The sequence below is a fragment of the Anthonomus grandis genome, chromosome 6, assembly GCF_022605725.1.
Source record: "Anthonomus grandis grandis chromosome 6, icAntGran1.3, whole genome shotgun sequence".
NCBI lineage: Eukaryota > Metazoa > Arthropoda > Insecta > Coleoptera > Curculionidae > Anthonomus > Anthonomus grandis.
The window spans coordinates 14,390,566-14,413,868 of NC_065551.1; the positions used below are offsets into that span (position 1 = coordinate 14,390,566).

The 23,303-nt window shown below is 32.1% G+C and overlaps 2 protein-coding genes across 8 annotated transcripts in view; one reads left to right on the forward strand and one right to left on the reverse strand.

Annotated features, from left to right (window-relative positions):
* Nucleotides 1–65: 65 nt before the first annotated feature.
* Nucleotides 66–5,346, reverse strand: LOC126737475 (divergent protein kinase domain 2A-like). 6 transcript variants are annotated; one of them, XM_050442395.1, is made up of 5 exons: nucleotides 5,160–5,346; nucleotides 4,751–4,870; nucleotides 4,264–4,670; nucleotides 4,099–4,220; nucleotides 66–581 (listed from the first exon to the last, which is right to left on the reverse strand). In XM_050442395.1, exons 2-5 carry the CDS (start codon nucleotides 4,774–4,776, stop codon nucleotides 387–389), a joined length of 750 nt encoding a protein of 249 aa, XP_050298352.1. In that variant the 5' UTR covers nucleotides 4,777–4,870; nucleotides 5,160–5,346; the 3' UTR covers nucleotides 66–386. The 6 variants fall into 6 exon arrangements, with proteins under 6 accessions (XP_050298352.1, XP_050298351.1, XP_050298349.1 ...); XM_050442394.1 differs by having other exon boundaries at nucleotides 4,264–4,700; nucleotides 5,160–5,345; XM_050442392.1 differs by lacking the exon at nucleotides 5,160–5,346 and having other exon boundaries at nucleotides 4,751–5,153.
* A 14,718-nt stretch (nucleotides 5,347–20,064) lies between these two features.
* LOC126737471 (nucleolar pre-ribosomal-associated protein 1) overlaps nucleotides 20,065–23,303 on the forward strand; it is a 46,188-nt gene continuing 42,949 nt past the window's right edge. Inside the window, exons 1-3 of one of the 2 annotated variants that reach the window (XM_050442381.1) lie at nucleotides 20,065–20,274; nucleotides 21,509–21,645; nucleotides 21,702–21,997. In XM_050442381.1, coding sequence (XP_050298338.1) covers nucleotides 20,216–20,274; nucleotides 21,509–21,645; nucleotides 21,702–21,997 — 492 coding nt within the window. In that variant the 5' untranslated portion in view covers nucleotides 20,065–20,215. The remainder of the gene's footprint in view (nucleotides 20,275–21,508; nucleotides 21,646–21,701; nucleotides 21,998–23,303) is intronic. The other variant, XM_050442382.1, reaches the window with a different exon arrangement.

Below are 23,303 nucleotides of genomic sequence, written 5' to 3' on the forward strand. Positions count from 1 at the left end.
GTATAATAATATTATTCATTAATGTAATACATAGGGAACAATGTTATGTAAATAAAACGTTAATATAGGAATTAATTAATAGTTTTTATGCCAAATATTATGTAGAAGTAGCTAACTAAAATTACTAACTGTACAATTAAACGACTTGCGTGAAATATCTAAATAAAATAATGTACATAATAGTAAAAAAGTATTTATAAAATCTATATAATAATAGGAAATTATTTATTATCTGTATTTATAGATGTTTTATTTATATTGTTTGGTTTTAAGATAAAAATATATAATAATAATATATTAAGTGTTTTAGTTGCTTACTCAAGAAACTGATTCTAGGACATACACTCAACCAGAAGTTGAGTCAAAATATAATAATATAGGGTGTTTCATAATACCTGCACAACAATATCGTCTAAAATTTGTTGAATTTTAGCACATAATTTAAATCTAGATACTTTTTCAGTGGTATAAACACATTGTTCAATATGTTCAAAAAGATCCTTAGCATTCAGTTCAGGAGGTGGCGAATGAAGTAAACCATTTCTCATCATTGGCCATGGTGCTGTGACAGATAATAATAACTGAAATAAATAGAAAAAGGTAATCAATTCAAATTAATAAATGTTACTTATTTTATTAGGGCTAATTAAGTAAATCGCGACTTAGATATAGCTGGCTGTTAAATAATAAATTAAAACTATATATTTAAACAAAAAAATAAAGTTGTAAATAATGTTAAAATAAGTATTAATAAAACTTAAAATATTTAGGGCTTGTGATTGATGAAAACCTGACATGCCTAGGCCATATCGATCATATAAAAAATAAGTTAGTTTCTTTTATTGTGCTGTGTATAGATGCAGTAATTTTGATGCCAAATATAGGATCTATACTGCATACTTTCTATCTGTGATAAGATACCTTCTTTCAGAGTGGGATATGTGCAACTTACTTAACTTTAAAAAAGTAACAATTTTTGTTTAAAATCCAAATCCACTAATTTTGTTAAACTCAATGTCTGTATTTCAAGCAATTGAAAATGGATAAACACGGTCAAATAAAGTAAATCCTTTAATATGCGAAATTAAGAAATTGATTAGACTTATAACTTGTCAGAATTAAAGTTTAACATTTTTATGGTTTAAGGCATATATAGAGTTAAGGGGTAACGAAATTGTAGATAAGCTAGCGAAAAATAGAGTAAGTAAATGAGAACCATTATCAAACTCTGCTTGTACTAGTGATATTGCTATAATATTAAAAAATGCTATAGCTACTAAAAGGAATAAATCATGAGAAAATCAAATTACTGTAAGTTAATTACAAGGATGCCTTTCTAATACTGGCATGAAAATCTTTCCAGGCGAGTCCATGCGTTTTGTAACAATAATATTACAGTGAAATTTGGGCATGCTACTTTCCCAGCTCATCTCAATAAAATTCAAGTTTTACCATCTAATCAATGTATTGTGTGCAACACTATAAGTGACATAAATCACATATTTCTAGAGTATAAAAAATATATTCAAAAAATTTAATTTACTATTAAAACTGATAACAGAATGTAAAGTTGTATGTCCCTTTAATGTTATGCACTTACTAGCGCTTGAAAATATGAAATTATATATGGCTCTAATTTTCTTTCTAGACCAAAAATTTTAATTTTTTAGTATGTCCTATATGTCTACATACAGGGTGGCCATTTGAAAACGAAACAGAGCCTATTTTGGGTCCCTCAGAACATTTGCGAAAAAATCCTCGAACCCGTCAATTTTTTATTCAAGGGGGAACCATTTTTTTGCTAGTTTCATCTCCCTGAGGGCAAAGCCCAAGCGGAGATGACAAGGGCGCCCAAAATTTTAAATGGAACGGGGGGTCGAGTGATACCTTATTTTGAAGGTATTTTTATGTGGATTATAACCCTAAAGTTTTAAATCGTTACTATTTGCCTAGTCGATACAGGGGCTAATAAAAGTTACAAAAAAATGTTAAAAAGTATAATTTTAAATAAAGGGCTTAAAGATAAAATCAATCGAGTAAATGTTCAAAATGTTGGCCTTCAACTTCCATACAATAATACAGGTTTTGTTCAAACCTTTCCCGTACATTTTGCAAAATTTCTGGGGTGATTTGACGACATTCATCAATTATTCTTTGTCGCAAATATGGTCTAGCGATGTTGGCTGACTAGCATAAATTTTAGTTTTTAATTGGCCCCATAAAAAAAAAATCTAACGGGCTTAAGTCCGGGGAACGGGGAGGCCATTCAATAGCTCCTCTTCTTTCAATCCATTGTCCTGGAAACCTTTGGTCCAAATATTGACGAACCCTTGCAGCATAGTGTAGTGGGGTGGCGCCCCATCTTGCTGAAATACTAGACGATTTTCCAAGTACTCGTTGTTATTTTCTAGTATCTCCACTAATGCTGGATGACTTGTATTTTCTAATAACTCCAGGTACATCTCTCCTTTTAAATTGCCAGGTAAAAAAAAGAGGCCTACGATATGTTTACCAAAAATGCCAGCCCAAACATTTAATTTTTCAGGATGTTTTGTATGCACCTCACGAAATATTCTGGGATTTGAACCAGCCCAATAGCGACAGTTGTGACGATTCACAGTACTGTTTAGGAAAAAGGAGCATTCGTCAGAAAAACATACATTAAATAGAAAGTGTGGATCATTGGCGGCTTGTTCAGATATAGTTTCACAAAATTGTACTCGCCTATCAAAATTGTCTTCGTTTAGTTCTTGTACGAGATGTATTTTGTACGGATGAAACTTGTTTTTTTTTTAATATTTTCTGAATGCTGCTTCTCTTAATACCAGACACACTTGAATCAAAAATTGACGGGTCCGAGGATTTTTTCGCAAATGTTCTGAGGGACCCAAAATAGGCTGTTTCGTTTTTAAATGGCCACCCTGTATATACATCTCTATATGTCTCAGTCCATGCTCAGTCTTGTGTTTTTGTCAATTTAACAGTTGCCCTGATAGACAGCAGTGGAGTGAAAAGACTCACCCTGTTCTTAACTTTTAGCATAGCAAAAAAATAGAAATTAATATACATTTAATCACATTGTATTTAAGTTATTGAAGACACATGCACCTTGTATAAAAATAATAATAATAATAATATAATAATTAATAATAATAACATTATTAATAACAATTATTAATAATAATATAATAATTATAGATTGAAGCAAAAAATAAAATATATTTGAAAAAGTGCCATTGTAAAACATAAGCCCTATTATTATCTTAAATGCAGGAAAATATAAAACAAGTATAAATAGATAACACAAAATTTTTTATATTTATGAAAAAATTGCAACTGGCTGTATGGCTATCACCCCATGCCAAAAAAAAAAGTTCTGCGACCATTTGGGATTTTAACTTGCCTCCAACTTAAAATTTTAAATTTAATTGACTTTATTCTGTAGTAACTATTGACCTATCCTTGTCTACAATACCTGAAAGATCAACAGAAATAAATAAGTATATAAATAAAATGTAAATGAAAAGTACATTATATATTATGTAATTATTTAGTAAGTTTTTTTAGCAAACCTTGTGTTTTATAAGTGTTTTTTAATTGCTCGCTACCACTGCTAGAGGTACTAATGGTTCTGTTTACATTTAGGATGATGCCTGTGATTTAAGCAAAACAAGTGATGTATGTACCAATAATTTATTGTAATTATGAAAGCTTAAACAAAAGATTTGTGTTAAAAAAAGAGACTTATTCACATATTTAGAAGAATTAATAATAATTATTTGTATAGTTGGATCAATGGATCTTTGCGTTCATGTGACTAAACTATCATTCAACTCAACACAATTGTTTCTCATCCGCTCTCTTTCTAATTTAGACAAATCAAATGAGAAAGGGCACAGAACGTAAGTCTTCAAAATACTCATTATATTATATTATATCATTAAATACTCATTATATTATACTATATTATATTATATCCCTTTTTCTTAATTTCTTACCTAATTTAACTGTTTAAATAGGACAAGAAAGAAAACATAAATTTAGTGAAGAAGACAACATTTTAGATTTTACTTCTACTGGAAATAAACTATATTTCACCTTACAGACAGCATAAACATTATGGTCACTAATGGCACTTCCGCAAACTTCCTGTCTTGAAAACCCATATTCATCATCATTAAATGGTTCAGTATAATGACTCCCACTGATAACTAAAATAGCTTAATCACTACATTTAACAGAGAAATAATATGCAACACATACCACTACTTTTATCTATCAAAATCCCATGTCCCAAATCTACAAATGTCACAACCAGGTCATCACTTATGGCTATATTATCTGGGGAAATATCAGTTAAATACAATCTAAACTTGGCATGTCCAAATGTAAACTGTTCTGCTGCTTTTAATAGTTGTTTTGCCACTTTAGCTCTTTTATACCAGTCAAAGTTTTCTATGCTATTCAAGGGATTTCCAGAGTGTTGCTCTATAACTGCCCTTCCACAGTACCCTATTAGTCTTGGTACAGCAAAGTATTTATGGTTAAACAGCTCCAGTAAAAGAGGCTCTGCATTGATATTTATGATTGTCCATAAGTTTTTTCGATTTTTTCCATTAAATTCTTGTAAGAAATGCAGTGCTGTTAGGTTATTACAGACCTGGAAATCCCTATGAGGGTTCATCAAGGCATTTTTAAGGCTACAAAATGTTGTAATAATATAATAATTGTATAATAAATTCTTACTTACTCTATGGTGTTATCCCTTATAGGCATTTGCTCACCCAACCCTGCAAGCTTACTCTTACTTCCAAGTTTCTTGATAACCACATCATATTCTCCATTATTAGCAAAATAAACGTTTTTAACACTAAGAAGATTAAAAGCTATTGCATTTAAACTGTTATAAATTAAAAATACATTTTTATGGAGCTCTGAACAGTAGCTTTCTCCATAGCAATAGGGGCAAGTGTGCCTTTCACTTATTTTAGTGAGGGAAATGGTCCAGAGATACCAATAAGTGAAAAGTGAGACTAAAACAACTGTTATTGAAAGTATTTTACTAAACATATAGAACGTTAGTAAAATAGGGTTGTTATAATTGTTTTTCTCAGTAAAATTTGTTATTTGTTTAACATAAAATTTTAATATTTTATTACCTTTTTCACAGCATGAATGCAAGGAAACTTTTGAAAGCCTGAATAAAAAGTTTAATAAGTATTAATGAAAATAAAATAATGCACATAACAAGTAAATAATTAACTAGTATCCATTAATTAAAAATTAAAAATAATAAAAACTAAGAAAAAGTAAACAAAGTACATAACCTAGACAATAGAGAAAAATGACAGCTGACAAACTAAAGACAACGCTGTCAACTCATTTGGTTATAATCTTATGGTGCGTTTAAATTAGTGCGAACACGAGCGAACGAACGAATTCATTCGTGTAGTATAGCGGGCCTTTCGCAAAAACTTTAAAAAAATTAAAGAAAATGGTGTTCTAATTTGCTAAAGAGAAGAAACCAAACAGGGGCGAAGCTTTGTTAATGGATTTAATAAGCAATAACTTGGGCCAACTAACAAACTTGTAGAATGTCGGTGACAGATTTGGAATTTTTGCTAAATTTAATTGAACCACCATTTCCAAGCAAGACAAGCAAGAAGTTTCAAAAAGGCAATTTTTGCAAAAGAGAGATTGCTGTAGGTAAGTTAAATCAATTACTATTAATTTAGGTGTTGTGAAAAATATATTAGAAATTTCAACTATACATTACAAAATGTAACAATAATTATGGGTTAAACTGAGTTAAATAATCAGCTAATCTGTCAGTAATGTTTCTGTCTTCCATGGTATCTTCCGCTTCGGGGGGACATCGTCTCATATTAATCATATTGTGGTGATAAATGGCTTTCCGATGAATACGAACCCGGCGAAGGTTATGGAGTGCTTGTTGTGTATGACTTATGAATGGCACTATTATTGTTATCGATGGGTTGTGTGAATAACTGGGAAGAACTATGTGGCTGCTGTGTGTATCTTGCTAGGTTGAAGCCAGGGGATGTCGAGTAAGTTTGTTGATTCGGAGGAATATCGTATTTTCCCATATCCTCTTCAAAAAGGATGTTATTAATTAAATGTTGTACGATACTTTTGCAGCGATCTGAATAGCGGTCCATTTTATTTGCTATATGCTGCCTATATGTATACAGCGTGTCCCGAAAATAATGGGACATAGAACAACAGTAGATTCCTTACCTCCAAATAATGTTATTGAGGTCAACTTGCCTTATCCTAACTTTAATAGTAGCTGAAATAAAGGGTGTCAAAATATTATTTGATTTATCGTTTTCTTCTCATATGTCCTGAACCAATTGACATACTGACACAAATGACTTTTTGCCTCCACAGACTGGTTGATGTCATTGGCAGAGATAATGAAGATTAGCAGTTCCAGGACCCAGGACTGAGGTACTCCGTAGGCAATAAAATTCCCCTCCCATAGAACCACATTTACATAGGTTTTCCGAGTGCGTCCTCCAAGATGTGTGTTAAGAAGAGCGAAACTGGTGGAATATAAACCATATTGTTTCAATTTTTGAAGAAGGATCTCGTGAGATATCCAGTCAAGGGCTTTTGAAAGATCGAAAAATGCTACTAGAACATGAAGACCCTCTTCAAAGCCCTCAACTACAAACTCTAAAAGCTCCAATATTGCCCCTTAGTATGCTTTTCTTTTCGAAAACCATAATGACAATTTTTTAGAATATTCTGTTTTTAAAATCGTTATAAAGTTGGTTTTTTAATAGCTTTCCAAAGATTTTAGAAATTCTTGATATTAAAGAAAATGGTCTATAGTTATTTAAATCTCTTTTTTCTCCTATTTTATGGATTGGCACCACTTTTTGAATTTTAAAATATTTTAGATAAACTCTCCCTTTGATAAAGGGATACGTTTAAAAGTTTGCTTAATGGATAAATAGGATATTCTCTTATTTGTTTTAAGAGGGGCATATTCATATCATAAATATCTTTAGAATGTTTATTTTTAAGGATATTATAGCAATCTCGAATCTGAATAAAACTATCCACTTCAAATGAAAAAGTGCTCTCCGCGATATCTGGCCGGTCAAAAAACAAATCTAGGCCATTTAAAATGTTAAAGGGATATAATTTAGAATGTTTTCTGGAATACCTGTAAAGAAATTATTAAAATATGATGGAGTGAGACCAGTGAGAACCTTACTTTTGCCTCCAGACCTTCGGTGTTCAATTAACCTATTCATCATTAAACCAAGACACACGCTTGGAAACGGGGTTTCCATAGTGCTTAGATTCATGAAACTATCTGCCTTCATTTTAGGTTTTAATGTTGATTCTAAAAAAAACTAGTCCGTGTTCACTAATAAAACACGGGAAAACGTTTTATTATCATTTTTAATGTTAAAGAAAAGTAAACCACTTAACCGGAGCAACAGAACAAAAAAAAACATAACCTAAGTTGAAATCCTTAGTGACATAGATATGACATATAATATATTGCGTTAAGGTAAGTACACACTAACACTGCTAAATTGCGTAACGGAATCAAATACGTTTACATCCCCCTTCAATTTTGCAATACCTCAACACTCAACTGACACAAATACCTAAACACAACATTAACAAAAAAATAATAATACTTATATCTAACATTCTACAACATTTAATTGATCTCTGAAATATTTCAATTTTGCAAACGTTAGAGACTTAGTAAATATATCAGCGATCTGCTCTGAAGTAGAAATATAACTTTAATTTTTTAAAAAAGAAATTATATATAATTTTTTAAAAAGGAAATTTAATTTTTCCATTATCAACACAATCCCTAATAAAATGATGCTTCACATCAATATGTTTGGTTCTCTTTGTTTCCAAAATATTAGCCATCTTTATACAGGATTGGTTGTCCTCATACAACTGAATTGGAAAAACATTTACATTTAAAATCTCAGAAAGCAGCTGACCAATAAAAATACACTCACTTATGCAATCTGATAGTGCAATGTATTCAGCCTCTGCACTGCTTAAGCTTAATGAAACTGTCGGTTGCTTTCTGGTTTTCCAATAAACAAAATTATTACTGAACAGTTTGACCGCAAAAAAAACTCTTTTGACAGAAAAACTCTTTCGATCATTAATATTGTTGGCAAAATCTGCATCGACATATGCAGTTATAACTTGATTCTAACTGACTTTTCATATCTTAAACCATAATTTTCTGTTTGTTTTAAATATCTTAGAACATGCTTAAGAAACTTCCAATGTTCTTCAGTAAAACAATTTTGACTCTGACTAAAATAGGAAACACAAAAACTTAAATCGGGTCTTGTTCCTATCATGACATACATCATACAACCTATCGATTCCCTATAAGGTAAATTAACTTGAGTTTCTTTATCAGAAAACTTTAAATTTAACTTTTGCTGCATTGGAATTTTTGAAGTTCTACATTCCAACATTTTGAATTTAAGCAATATATTTTGAATAAGATCTTTCTGATGAATCATCAAAACATTACCATGTTTCTCAACACACAAACCTAAAAACTTGATGAATTTGTCTCTGTTAGTCGGAGACATATCTTTCATTTTAAATTTAGCTGTAAGTTTACCTTTAAAAATACTTAATTTCTGTTCACACTTACAAAACAACAATATGTCGTCAACATGTACCACAAGATAAATATCTTTGTCAAAATATAAACATGGATCACACTTAGACCTCTTAAAATCTAAAGATAACAAATAATTATGTAACTTTGTGTACCAACATTTAGGTGCTTCCCGCAAACCATAAAGAGACTTATTCAATTTACAAACATACTTACAGTCTGGTAGTACCCTTTTCACACACACACCCTCTGGAATCTCCATGTATATAGGTCTGGGTAGATCACCATTAAGGAACGCACACTTGACATCTAATTGATTAACATACATGTCCTGCTCGACACACAAAACAAGCAGCATCCTAATGGACAGAATTCTGGCCACTGGTGAATAAACTTCCTCTGCTGAAGCACTGAGAGTCTGTTTAAACCCACGTGCCACTCGCTTTCTTGACTACCTCACCATCATTAGAATGTTTTTCTTTAAACACTCACTTGGAGTCAATCACATTCACATCATTTGGACGCTTCACAACTTCCCAGGTCTTGTTCTTTTAAGTGCACTCAGCTCAATCTCGATGGCTTCCTTTCAGCCATCAGTTTTTAAAGCCTCATGATAGTTCTTAGGAATATTTTCTTCGAGATTCCCAGTGAAAAGAGCTGCCATCAATCCGTCTTCTTCATTGTAATCTAAAATAAAATCATCATATTTATGAGGAATTACTATGGGTCGCTGTCCCCTTCTGGGAGGTTCATCTTCTACCACAGACTGGTCACCTGGAACATCTTCATTGGCTTGTTCGACATCAAGGTGAACATCACGATTCTGTTTCCACACTAGCAGAATCATCAAACATTATGATGTCCCCTTGTTCCTTCTGGCAATTTCCTTCTAGTCTCTTCTTCTTTTCATCAAAAACTACATCCCTAGCTGTGACTATCTTCTCCTTTTCTATATTCCACACTCTGTACCCATTATCTGTGTATCCCATCATTAACATTTTCTTACTCAGAGCATCAAGTTTTCTATTCCTGTCTTCCTTAGGAATGTGAACAAAACAATTGCATCCAAAAACTCGAATTTTATTCAAATTTGGTTTAACACCATGCCAAATCTCAGCAGGAGTTTTTCCATTCCCAAGCACAGATGTTGGGGTCCTGTTAATAAGGTACACAGCACTCTGAATAGCTTCATTCCAAAATTTCTTATCCATATGAACGTCAAATATCATACACCTTGCTCAGTCCAACACAGTTCTATTGAACCGCTCAGCAATACCATTTTGCTGTGGATTTCTTGGAATGGTGTACTCAATATGGATTCCTCGAGCCCTGCAGAATGATTGAAGATCCTTGGTGAAAAACTCTCCACCATTATCACATCGTAGCCTTTCTAACTTTACCTGAAACTTAGCTTCAGCCGCTGCCAAATACACCTTAAATTTTTCCAGTACTTCACTCTTCTGTGCCATAAAGTAGGTGACTGTGAAATGAGAGAAGTGATCTATGAAGGTCATGAAATACCTCATACCATTATGTGACACTGGAGTAAAGGGTCCACATACATCAGATGACACCGCTTCTAAAATTCTGGAAGCTTTTCTTTCCTCTGGTAGCAACTTATATGGCAACTTTGTTTGTTTTCCTTCCAGGCAAGTGCTGCATATACCATCTACAGGAAACCTCCAGGAATGTCCCATTCTGCGATGTATAAGTTCTTGCTGGTCATCGTTCTTGGCTACATATAAGTTTCCTTGAAGTACCCCTTTTGCCACCATCTTCTTGTCTTTCAGGATTTGTACACTTTTGTTTTCAAAAATTAACTTTAGCCCATTTTCTTCCAATTTTCTAACTGCCAGCAAGTTATATGACAAGTTTTCACATGCTATGATATCCTTTATGAAAACTCTCTCCCCATCCCTACTTTTTAACAACTTTAAGTTGCCTTGGGTGGTTCCTATAATCCCCTGTGCTTCTTTTGCAACTTGAATCATTAAATGTACTTCTTTAGTATCTGTTAAGTATTTACTAAACTTAGGCTTAATCAGATGATTCGTAGCTCCACTATCCACAACAATTTCCATAAAACCATTTTCCACTTGGCTCGACAAGGCCTCGCTACACAATGTTGTTACGAAGCATATATCATCTTCCCTACCGCGTGGTTTTTTTGCCACATGTGCCTTATTCCGGTTTGGACAGTCAGACTTCTTATGCCCCTTTTTGCCACACGAGTAACACCTATATGGAAAACCTTTTTGTTCATTTTTCTTCCTAGGATGTCGCCAATTTCCAAGAAAAGCTGCATTCTGTCCCACAGAGTCTACATCTTTCTTGTTTTGCCTCGTCTCTTCACATAACAATTTACTCTTTATAAAATCTAGAGTAATTTTGTTATCTTGGCAAAAAAACACATCCAAAGCAGTTACTATACTTTGATAAGACTCTGGCATAGATGCTAATAATTGAGAAATTACCTCGCTTTCCTCTATCTTACCTCCAGCATTCCTGAGCTCGAAAATAGTTTTCTCATATTCGACTAAATATTCCTGCATTTACAAAACTTCATATTCCGAAGTTTTCTTTGCAGTTGCACCTGACTGGCAATTCCACACTTTAAGTATGTCGCCTTAAGTGTCTCAATTATTTCCTTGGCAGTTGTTTTATCTTTTATCATTTCTAAAACACTGTCAGCCATGCAATTTATTATTAAATTTCTTGCCTTTACATCAGATTTCTGGAACTCTTCTAAACCTCCCTCCGTCCAAGGTGGTGCCTGGTGGAGAACTTCCAGGACTTTATGGTGCTTCAGTAATAGCTTTACAAGGAATTCCCAGTTAGAATATCCACTTCCGTCGAAGGGCTTTATACTATTTTGCACCACAGACATTGTCCACCAACACAAAACTTTTTCACGATTTCCACACAAGTAGAAACGTTCCCACCTGCAAACTACTATACTGTAACAACCGGGTAGACTTGGCCCATAACCTGTCCACTAATAAGGACTGCAGGATGCGTTTTTAGCAATAAACCACGGGAAAACGTTTTATTATCGTTTTTAATGTTAAAGAAAAGTAAACCACTTAACCGGAGCAACAGAACAAAAAAAAACATAACCTAAGTTGAAATCCTTAGTGACATAGACATGACATATAATATATTGCGTTAAGGTAAGTACACACTAACACTGCTAAATTGCGTAACGGAATCAATTACGTTTACAATCAGACCTCTCTAAAATCGTAATAATATTTTGATTTACCTTAAGGGCTTGGACGGATCCTCTGTTGCACTGCAAGTGACCGATCATCAAATGACATTCTACGTTCATTTGAGGGTCATCTTTCCCTGCAGTACCTCATGTGAAGTTTATTATTCATTTTCGAAGAAAAAAAAAGTTTTTTTTTATCCAAAACCTTTCGATGTTGGTCACTCTGACAAATTGTAGTTGTGCCAACTGTAGGGAAACAAAACAATTAAAGTTTTTGAGAAGTTATGTTTACAAAAATACAAAATAGAAAGTTACATATAGGTAAGAATTAAAGATAGTTGCGTTAGATCTGTGATTTTTCTAGTACTTCTTTAATATTTCGTTAAAATTTATGAAAGAAAGTAATTCTCACCTAAAATAAGACAAAGTTTCAATCAACTTGGAATAGATGCATGCACTTGAAAATATTTGTTTTATTGTTCTGATAATCTTGAATCTTATAAATCCTAATACCATGAAAATCATAATATTTATTTAAATTTTTGTTTGTATTTACTTAACAAATTCAATTAAAAACACTTATTTTCTGTCTATTTTTACTATTACGAGTTTTACTTTCTTTCCATGTACAGTGTTTCCACATTAATAGGTACAACCATCTATAAAAATCAAAATATAGATGATTTTATGAGGGTTTTTATGAGCATTTTTTGTAATTATAAAGGGTTTATATAGTAAAAATATATTATTCTGTCAACAACTCAATGTATTATTCTATTATAAAGCAACACAGACGGACAATTCATAATAATTCGGTTTTGAGAAACTGAACCAAATACCTTTAAATAAAGATGGTGATACATTATTCACGTATTAAATAAGGAGAAAGATACATCCCCTGTTCCAGACGATATACCCAAGCGTCGTTTACAAATCGCCAAAAACTAGGCAATCCGCTATACTCACACGTCAAACGTCAGCATCGTCAACTTCATTACCGTTATTTAATATATTTTTTGTTGGCAACACTAAAAATTTTCAGAGTGACCAACATCAAAAGGACACAACCACTATAAAAATGGCGGCCACCATGCAGTGGTCATTTTTCGGTATCGTGGCCATATCACAGAATAAACGATCTCACAGAAGCGAAGGCTTGCGTCGGCTCCTTTGATATCCGTGAACCAGTTTTTTATAAGCCCAACTGACAGATGCACCCGGCGCAAATACACTGAGATATCTCGTAAAGTTGTAGTAAACGCATACACCGAACGTAGTGCTTTTATTTTTAAAATCAAAATGGTTATATTCATATAATGCGGGAGCAAACTACAAAATTTAGTTACATTTCAAATAGGATTTTTTTCTGTTAAGGCTTATGTTGGTCCTTCCTTTTTAGAATAATTATTATTTTTATAAAAATTATTATTTGACAGTTTTGATACACGATAGAGGTGTAGGTTAGTATACTTTTAATTTGTTTTGGAATGGAATTTTTGTGTTAGTTGTTTTATGATAATGGTAAATAATATTTGCACCTAGCACTAGCTGAGAAAAAGTCTGCTATTTGTGTGATGTTAATATGTTAACAATATACATATACATATGTATATAGGTAGGTATTTTTAAATTAAATTTTAACTGGAAGGTTTATATGCAGGTATGTTTTCTCGTATGTTTTAAACACAACACATTTAAGAGTAGGTATCATCGGCTTTTATATATTTATATATAAAAAGATATATATGTATGTATGTATTATTATATACATATGTAGGTACCACACATATGCCCATATTTTTTAAAGGTATTATACGTTGTATAGTCGCCGTCCATTATGATGGTCCATTATGATGGACAAAATATAAGATTTTTAAGGGTTTTACTACTACTATATTATGCACTTGCATGGGTAAACCAGTCCATAAAAAGACAGATAATTGAAAATTAAAGTCATTATTCTTTATCACATAAAAATACTGTATACCTAAATCAACCTTAATATTTTTATCTATGTACAATGTTATGTACCTGCACGTATGTACTTATACATAGATACATATGGTTTAGGTATATACATATATGTTTATTAAATTAAATAATGTTTATTCTGTATTTATTTGCATGGCACGACAAATTAATTAGAGAATATTCTGAACTTTTCAAAGCTTTAAACAACTATAATAATAATACATAATAATGTAACTTTTCTATACCTACTTTCTTTTATTATTGTTATTGCTCACCTTCTAATATCCCTAGGAAACGAAAATAAACTTTTTCCAGCGACGCTTGTGGCAAACTCCTATATGCACAAAAAGTTGGCATTTTAGTGTTTTTTTTTTTAGTTTTTAGCACAACACAAATGAAAGAAAAAACAAAGTCACAGAGCACAGAATTAAACTCCAAAACAAGGTAATGTGTAATACCTACTTAACAAAAATAAAATAGAAAACGTCAAATTACAAAATATCGCAAAAAAAAAAACACACTAACGCTCGTACTAATACACTAATTATGACCCGATACCCCACGTGGGCGACGACAGTTGTACCCGTTAGAATGGGGGTATATGGGAGGAGCCTGAATGAAAAACCGGTTCGGTAAAAAGGGCTTAGCCTTCGCTTCTGTGAGATCGTTTATTCTGTGGCCATATGCATTAGCAGTCCAGGGGCTGGGATTCTAAAATCACGATTCGACACGATTACTCGATATGACTGATTCTAAATACAATTTTCAGTCGTGAGTGTCTTGCGGATTGCCTAGTTTTTAACGATTTGTCGACGACACGCTTGGGTATATCGAATACACCAGACGATATAGCTCCTTATTATTATTCTTAACGTATTTGTTTCATTTATTGTTTACCAATAGTCATACCAGTTTTTTTTCATTAGTATATCAAGAAGCTTTCTTAAACACAACAACTAATAGACTTAATTCGACCCTATTTTCCACAACCTTCTGTTAATAATAGAGGCAGAGGAAGTAGAGTTACCATTGAATGGGCAGTTTTAGTATGTTAAGATTTAATGCCACAGAATGTTACCAAAGAAGCATTCGACAAGATTTTAAATTTGGAATTAGCGAAACTACTGCAAGTCGTTGGATCCATAAAATTTCTGAAATTATTGACAATCACCTTGCTGACCAATTCATTAATTTTTCAAATATAAGAGATGAGAGACAAACTATTAAATTAACATTTATAGAGAGATCCAATTTCTCTTGTGTTATAAGTCCTGTTGATTGCACTCATGTTGCCATATTAAAACAAAAAGCGGATGAACACAACAAGTTTTTGTGATTTTGTATGAATTCAATTATTATTTTCCTATGGGTAGCGGTAGTTTTAAGCGACATTTTGTTTATTTTAAAGAAATAATATGGGCATATATTTAAATAAAAACACACGGAGGCGAAAAAAAATAACAAAATAAATATAAATTCTTAGTGTTTACCAATAGATAAGACAATTGACGTTTCCATCTGTTAAATATTAGGGAAAATAACAAATATATACCAAGAAACCCAAATCAAATCGAATAAAAGGGGTTTAGCCGACGATTGAAATTTAGAATCACCCTTGTCGTCACGACTGAGTCGCGATCGAATTCGAAGTCGTGATCGTATCGAGATCGAGTCGTGATTTTAGAATCCCAGCCCAGGTAAAGTCCAGTGCAACGATATATTAGAATGGTCACCCGTCAAAACACCATCATTCCACCTGCCAAACAATGTAAATAGAAGGTGGATGACATTGTTTGGCAGGTGGAATGCTGGTGTTTTGACGGGTGACCATTCTAATATATCGTTGAACTGGACTTTATATTTATAAGTTCGTGGTTGAGATATATATTATTTCTTATAGAAAAAAGATGTATCCAACAAATTCTTTGGAAAAAAGAGCTTTTTCATTTCTTTAAAATTTGTCTTTTTAATTAATTTTCAAAAAAAAAACTTTAGTTTATGGAGCTTTGTAACCACTTAAATCAATTTAGTTATTCATTGTCAATATATGGACAAAAACTTATTATAATCCCTTGGGAATTTCGTTTTCAGGAAATATGGGCGATTAAATAAAGTCGAAATTATACCCATTTGTAGTTACCTCATCCAGGTGAGAAAAAACGTATGGCGTAGATATTTTTGCCAATCAATATTAGGTTAGAAACTTTACCATCAGCATATTATTATATTTTTATATTCGTGTATATATTTTCATTCCCAAAAAATTTTAAAAAATTTTGTAGTATTTATTGTATTATTAACAAACTTAACAATTAACAAATATTATTATAGTTAATCATAAATAATGGGACATAAACAACAAGTCCGAAACGGAATTACACTTCAAATTGAGAATGTGATAGAGCGAGCCGCAGATGCAACAAAATTGAGCACAACAACGATCGCAAATATAAAGAAGAATGGAATAAAATCAGATCAGGATTACGCTGCTCATATATTTTCCAAGCAAAAGACCGCAAAAACCAAATCTATAACATATTTGAAAAGTAGAATTCGACACGAGCAGTAGACGTAACAAAATCGAGCTTACAAAAATTGTGAATAATGGTATAAAATTATTTTAACTCACTGGGAAAAATTTAAATACTGACAATTTAATTTACTTGTTCATGAAAAAAATGCTGCTTGAAGGAATATGTTAACACATTAAAATGAAAATACCATTCCAAAAAAGAAAATATACAAACTCAAAAAAAACACGCTATATTGCATTACCAAGTTAATGAAATTGCAACGATATGATCTTCGAAGCTTAATCAATCTCATCAGTATTGTCAGAGTCAGAACTGAAATCAGAGATATTGTCTTTGTCAGTCGTAATTACAAGTGGCAGAATGTCATAGGCATCACACACTTGTATTGCCTCCCAAGCCTTTTCAATTACCTTTTCTGTATGAATAACATATTTTTGCCAATGATCTATAAAAATTTCGTTTATTACCCTTTCTCATGTAGTCAGAACTTCTGAAGGTGACCCCTTAAAATTGGAAATATATTGACCCTATTTTCGTTTACATTCCGACCATACCATTTCAATTGCATTAAACTGGCAATGATATGGTCGCAGTAGCAAAATTATTTGTCCTAAAAGTTTAACATATTCATTAAGGAAGTACTTTTTTCACTAGGGCAGTTTCTGCGTGCAATACTCCATATTTTAATTCTGGAAAGCCATGAAAGACCAAATTCGGTCAGTCTCTGTTTTGCCCAAGATTTTCTCGGGATTTCTTCTAATAAACCAGAATGGTAACTTGCATTGTCCATGATTATAAATGACTTTGGGGGAAGATTTGGAACCAGCCGAGTTTTAAACCAGTTTTCGAAGTTTTTCCTGTTCATATTGTTTGTTAGTTCAGTCATGATAATCTCCCGTCTTTAATCCACTCTTGAATATTAAATTTGCACCATTGATGAAGCCATCTTTGGTTCCAGCGTGGACCACGATGTAACGATGACCTTAAAAATAAAAGATAAGTCAATTCTCTTCTTTTAGAAACCATTCTTCCAGAACATAAATTTAATATAATTAATAAGTAATGTTCCATGCACATATGAGTAGTGTATGGAGTTAAATTCCCTCATATTAGTTAGAGGGCCCTTACAAGGGCCATAGTTTTTATTAAAAAAAAACTCTAAAAAGATAACCAGATAATTTTTACCTTCACTGTTTTTCCTTGAATCCGTGTGCTTGGTGTCATCTTGCCAGCTACTACGAAATGATCCCTTGCTAAAAATCCACGTCTCGTCAATGAAAACTGGAGTAAAACCTTCCGGACCTACATTTCTATTATTGATACTCCCTTAAAAAAATGATTCTTTTATGAACAATATTTGGCAAGTCCATCAAATATTTTCTGTTATTTGATTTTTTCCACTTGAAGCCTATACTATTGATCCATCTTCTTAAGGAGTCAAACTCAAAATATTCAATTTCTTCCCAGAACTTTTCTCTTATTGTTGCCAATATTATATATTCTTTTCTGGCGTACATAGAATAAATTGTGTCCCGAATTCTATGTTTTAAATATGTTGCAATTTTGGTTTTGCTGTCTTTTGCTTGGAATATATACGGGCTGCGTAATCCTCATCTGATTTTATTCCATTCTTCTTTATATTTGCGATCGTTGTTGTGCTCAATTTTGTTGCATCTGCGACTCGCGGGTCTTGTCGACTTTAAGTATCTCCGATTTTGCAATATTTTAAAATTCGAGCATAAAGAGTACTTTGAAAAGAATAGATTAAGAGAAAAAAATTTGCGGATCATTCACATAGGACGCTAAAAAATAATATTAAATTATGTCAAAAATGAGGTCTACTCTACTCTATTTGATGATCGAAACTCGTTGCTATTGATAATTACATTGTCAAACTTTTGACATATGATCTCGCAGTTGCCAAATTGTGTATACAGGGTGTCCTGTAAATAGTGGTCCAAATGAAAACTCCTAATAGATTGGACTCTTTCCAATCAGAATAATCCAACATAGCTCTAACGAAAGTGTTACGGTTTACCTGTTTTTTTATGGTGTGTCACTAAATAAAAAAAATCACAATTTCTTCGGTTGGATATTATTTGCTGATAGATGCGCTTAATGATGCGTATTAAAATTTTTCAGTTATGCAAATATTTTTCACAGGAAAAAATTTTGAAATTGCAATATCGGATTTTTTTTCTTTTCAAAAAGTTTGAAGTCTTATGACGCAATAAAATAATAATAGAATCTTGGCGCCCATTAGCGTAAAAACTTATTTATTTATTCCATGCCGTATTAAAGACAAAAACTTTCTGAATTTTTTGTTAACCTCAAAAAAAAAATGGTTGTTTTAATGCCGAAAGAACTATTTTGTGAAAAAAAAATCGTTTTTTTTTTTCGATGCAAATTAATTCGGTTTATTTGTATTTTGTAATTTTACAAAAGGTGTTCAAAATGACCACCACCTGCTGCTATACACGCCCTACACCTTCTTATAAAGGATCGCTTAATCCGTTGAGCATGGCCAGCTCTATCTCTTGAGCAGCAGTTTGGATGCGCTCGCGCAGATTTTCAATATTTTGTATGGGTCTCCTGTATACAATTTCTTTGAGGCATCCCCAGTAAAAAAAATCAAGAGGATTTAGGTCAGGTGACCGTCGGGACCACAGTATAGGTCCTAGACGTCCGATCCATCGGTTAGGATAGAATTCATTTAAAAAATTTCTCACTTGCACATCGTAGTGCGCAGGACATCCGTCGTGTTGCAGCCACATATTTCTGCAAATGTCTAAAGGAACATTTTCCAAAAGGATGGGGAGAATATTTTGCAAAAAATGGAGATAATATTCAGCATTGAGATTTTGCGACAACTCAAACGGTCCTATAATTTCACCATTAATAATCCCTATCCACAAATTGATTTTAAATTGGTATTGCAATTTATCTTCTCTATTTATATGTGGATTTTCCAATTGCCAGCTATGTAAATTATGGAGATTCAAAAATCCATCTTTGCGGCAGGCATCTACGCATCATAAAGCGCATCTATCGGCAAATAATATCCAACCGAAGAAATTGTGGTTTTTTTTTCATTTAGTGACACACCATAAAAAAATTGATTACAGGTAGGTATTTCTTAAAATTTCGCAAAAATCAAAATATCTGGAAAACCGTAACACTTTCGTTAGAGCTATGTTGGATTATTCTGATTGGAAATAGTCCAATCTATTAGAAGTTTTCATTTGGACCACTATTTACGGGACACCCTGTATATGTAATAAGCAAGAAGCACATCTAAAAAGCATATCTTATATAAGTGAAAACATGAAAGACATCTGAATCTATCTGCCAAAATGATAGCAGTGTTTTTACACTATAATAGTGAATGGGTTTTACGTTTACACACATTTCTACACAAGCAAAAAATTCATTCCCTTATGCAAAGGTTCGTAGCCTCCATATTTTCTAACATTTTGAGATTCTATTCATATGAAAAAATATAGAGAGGGCTCGTAAATGTCGAGCACATTTACGAGCACATTACGAGCACATGGGGGGCTTCCCCATGTGTTCGTATTCTTGTGTTCGTATTCTTCCCCATGTGAACCCAACCCAACCCCAACCCAACATAACGCCACGACGTTTGACATAACCTCGTGGCGTTATGTCAAACGTCAATAAAAAAGAATAATGAAGGAAGGTGGAAGGGAATTTTGTTTTTCTAAATTTTGTTATTTATATGAAAAATATTCTTTAGACTTAATTTTAAATAGAATATGCAATATTTCATATTATTTTTAATTAGGATCGAAATCTAAAAAGTACCAAAACAATAAATAATACATTATGGGTGTCTTCGGTATGTTTTTTTACACGAAAATAAAGGGACTTAATTACAAGAAAAGGTAAAATCTTTTTTTTTTATGTTATATAAACAATTTCGTCTTTTTTGGTCATATTTTATGTATAATTTCATTTAAATCAAATAATTTTTCCAAAACTACAAAATTCTTAGTCGCAAAAAAAATAAAAAAAGTAAAACTGGCACAGTTGAAATCTGAACCCAGGCCGACTGGCTCATAGTTCACATTAATTATAATTATATTCACTTATAATTCATTACCATTAAGCCATAAACCGCTTGTGGCGAATGTTCGAAAACGAGTTTATATCGTACATAGGTACACATTGTCATGATTTTTTTTGTTTTTATTATTTTATTAAAGAAAATGTTATTCATCCTCCAATTTTTTTTGCTTAAAATAGTCCAAAGAAGATTAGCTTACTATTTCATATTCAAAAATGTTAAAATTCGGAGATACCTAAAGTCAACTAGAACCCGCTGTATCACATTATCAATTTGAAGTGCAATTCTGTTTCGGACTTGTTCCTTTTCCAGTTGAAAAAAAGCCAATATATTTAAAATCATCAATCAGCTGCGATTGTTCATTATACCTATGATATCTTTTTCTAGGTATTAGCTAACATTTTTCGAAATAACTTTTAAGAACAAGTTGACAAACCAATATTTTTGATTGACAGTGACGGATATTTCGATAACCTAGTATATAAAAGATGAATAATCATCAGACACCAATTTTTTTCAAAAGTTTGTTGTCGCCGCTGTTTGGAATATGCTAAACAAAGATAAACAAAAATTACGTCATAACAAATGGGTATAATTTCGACTTTATCAGCGAGCGCGGACTATAAATAGGTTGCCGGCAAACGACCTATGCTGCGTTCTCGATTTGCTGGATATCGATTGGACGCTAACTTCACAGTCATTAAAATCTTTATGTGGGGCCATCATATCGTATACGTTTTATTAAATATTATAATAATTGTTTATAAATATGTTAATATAATTATTATTTTATGTATTAATTACTATACAACCCATACTAACAATACACAGCACCTCCACAATATACGCAATATGGCATTGACGTTCCTTTAATTTTCCAATAAATTCACGTGCGGAAATGCTCGCGTGGGTTCACCACACCATGACATAACCTCAAATTATTTAAATCTGAGAATATCAAAATATAAATGTTTTTAAAATTTTCATCTCATTAATCATAAATTATTTAAAATTAAAAACACCAAAATGAAGCAACAAAAGCGTAAATTTAGTTCGAAACAAATAGTTAACGATGAAGAAACGGAAAACCAGGAAAAACAAGGATCAGAAGAACCACTTGCAAAGAAACCCAAAGTATTTTCTATAAAGCAGTTTAGAAAACAGTTAAACTCCCCTGATAAGCTTGCAGGTTTATATAATACACTTTTAATAACTTTCACAAATAAATTATAATAAATATTTTAGCTCTTAAAGAATTCTCAAATTTATTATCATCCTCTACTTCATCTCGGCATGATTGTGTCCAGGAATATTTAAAAAATGGTGGTACTTGCCTAGAACTGCTTCAAATTCTCGAGAATGACTCAACAGTGCCCCCAACGATTGTTTTTAGCGCAGTCACTAGCATTCTTTTGGAAATTAGTGCAAAACTTCAACAGTATCATAGCTCTGCTTATGAATCATGCAGATATTTGATAAATAATTATTTGCCTGTTATACATAAGATGATTGGTCTTAGTTCTTCTAAGGATGAAAGAAAGGTAAGATATTGAGTATACAGCTCTGGGGTCTTATCGACTTTAAGTATCTTCGATTTTGCAATATTTTAAAATTTAAGCATAAAGAGTACTTTGAAAAGAATAGATTAAGAGAAAAAAATTTGCGGATTATTCACATAGGACGCTAAAAAATAATATTAAATTATGTAAAAAAAAAGTTCTACTCTACTCTATTTGATGATCGAAACTCGTTGCTATTGATAATTACATTGTCAAACTTTTGACATATGATCTCGCAGTTGCCAAATTGTCTATATATGTAATAAGAAACAAGCATATCTTAGTCAAAGTCAAAAATAGCTTTATTTATTTATTTATTTATTTATGCAATCTACAGGTACAAAGTCTATTAAATGATTACAATTGGTCCTTAATGACTAATAAGCACAGTAAGCACTACATATTACAAAATTTAAAAAAAATAGATTTTTTGCCCCCCAGATAACACATTAGGTAACTCAAAAGAAAAAAAACTAAAAAGAAAAAAAACTTAAAAGTATTCTATATCAGATATATTTTTTTTAAATTTCCCAAATGGTTCGTAAAATATGTCAATATGAAATAGTAGGTTGGCGGCACTGGACATTTGAAAAATTGGCGACTTTTTACCTAAATTGGTATTTGTTTTTTTTTATATAAAAAGTTCTCAAATCTCTATTGTTATGAATGTTTACCGTTAAAAGCAATTTTTCGAGAAGAAATTAACAATCTATATTATTATGAAGGATCTTATGTGTAAACAACAAGCAGGCCACAGTTCTTCCGGAAGTAAGTTTTTTTAAATTAAATTCTGTCAAAAGATTTTCATAAGATATATCCATCAGATACACACCATGTTTTTTATAGTACAAATACCGCAAAAACCTTTTTTGAACTTTTTCCAACATTTGTTCGTAAACTGAATAGAATGGACACCAAACAATCGAGGCATATTCCAATATGCTACGAACATAGACATTATAGAGAGTAGTAACGGTCTTTAAGTTAGTAAAGTTACAGGCATTACGAATTATAAAACCCAAAATCTTAAATGCCTTATTAACAACCGTGTTAATATGAGCATCGAAATGCAACTTATTGTCGAAAACTACTCCCAAGTCTTTTATTTCTGTTTTACATTTTAATACATTAGTACCCATTTTATAATTGTAATTAATTGGCACTTTTTTTCTAGTAAAATTTACTGAAATACACTTTTCAACATTAAAAGATAATCTGTTTTGTTTTGCCCAAAGTATTACTCTATTCAGGTCATGCTGAAGGAGTTCGCAGTCCTTAATACTATTAA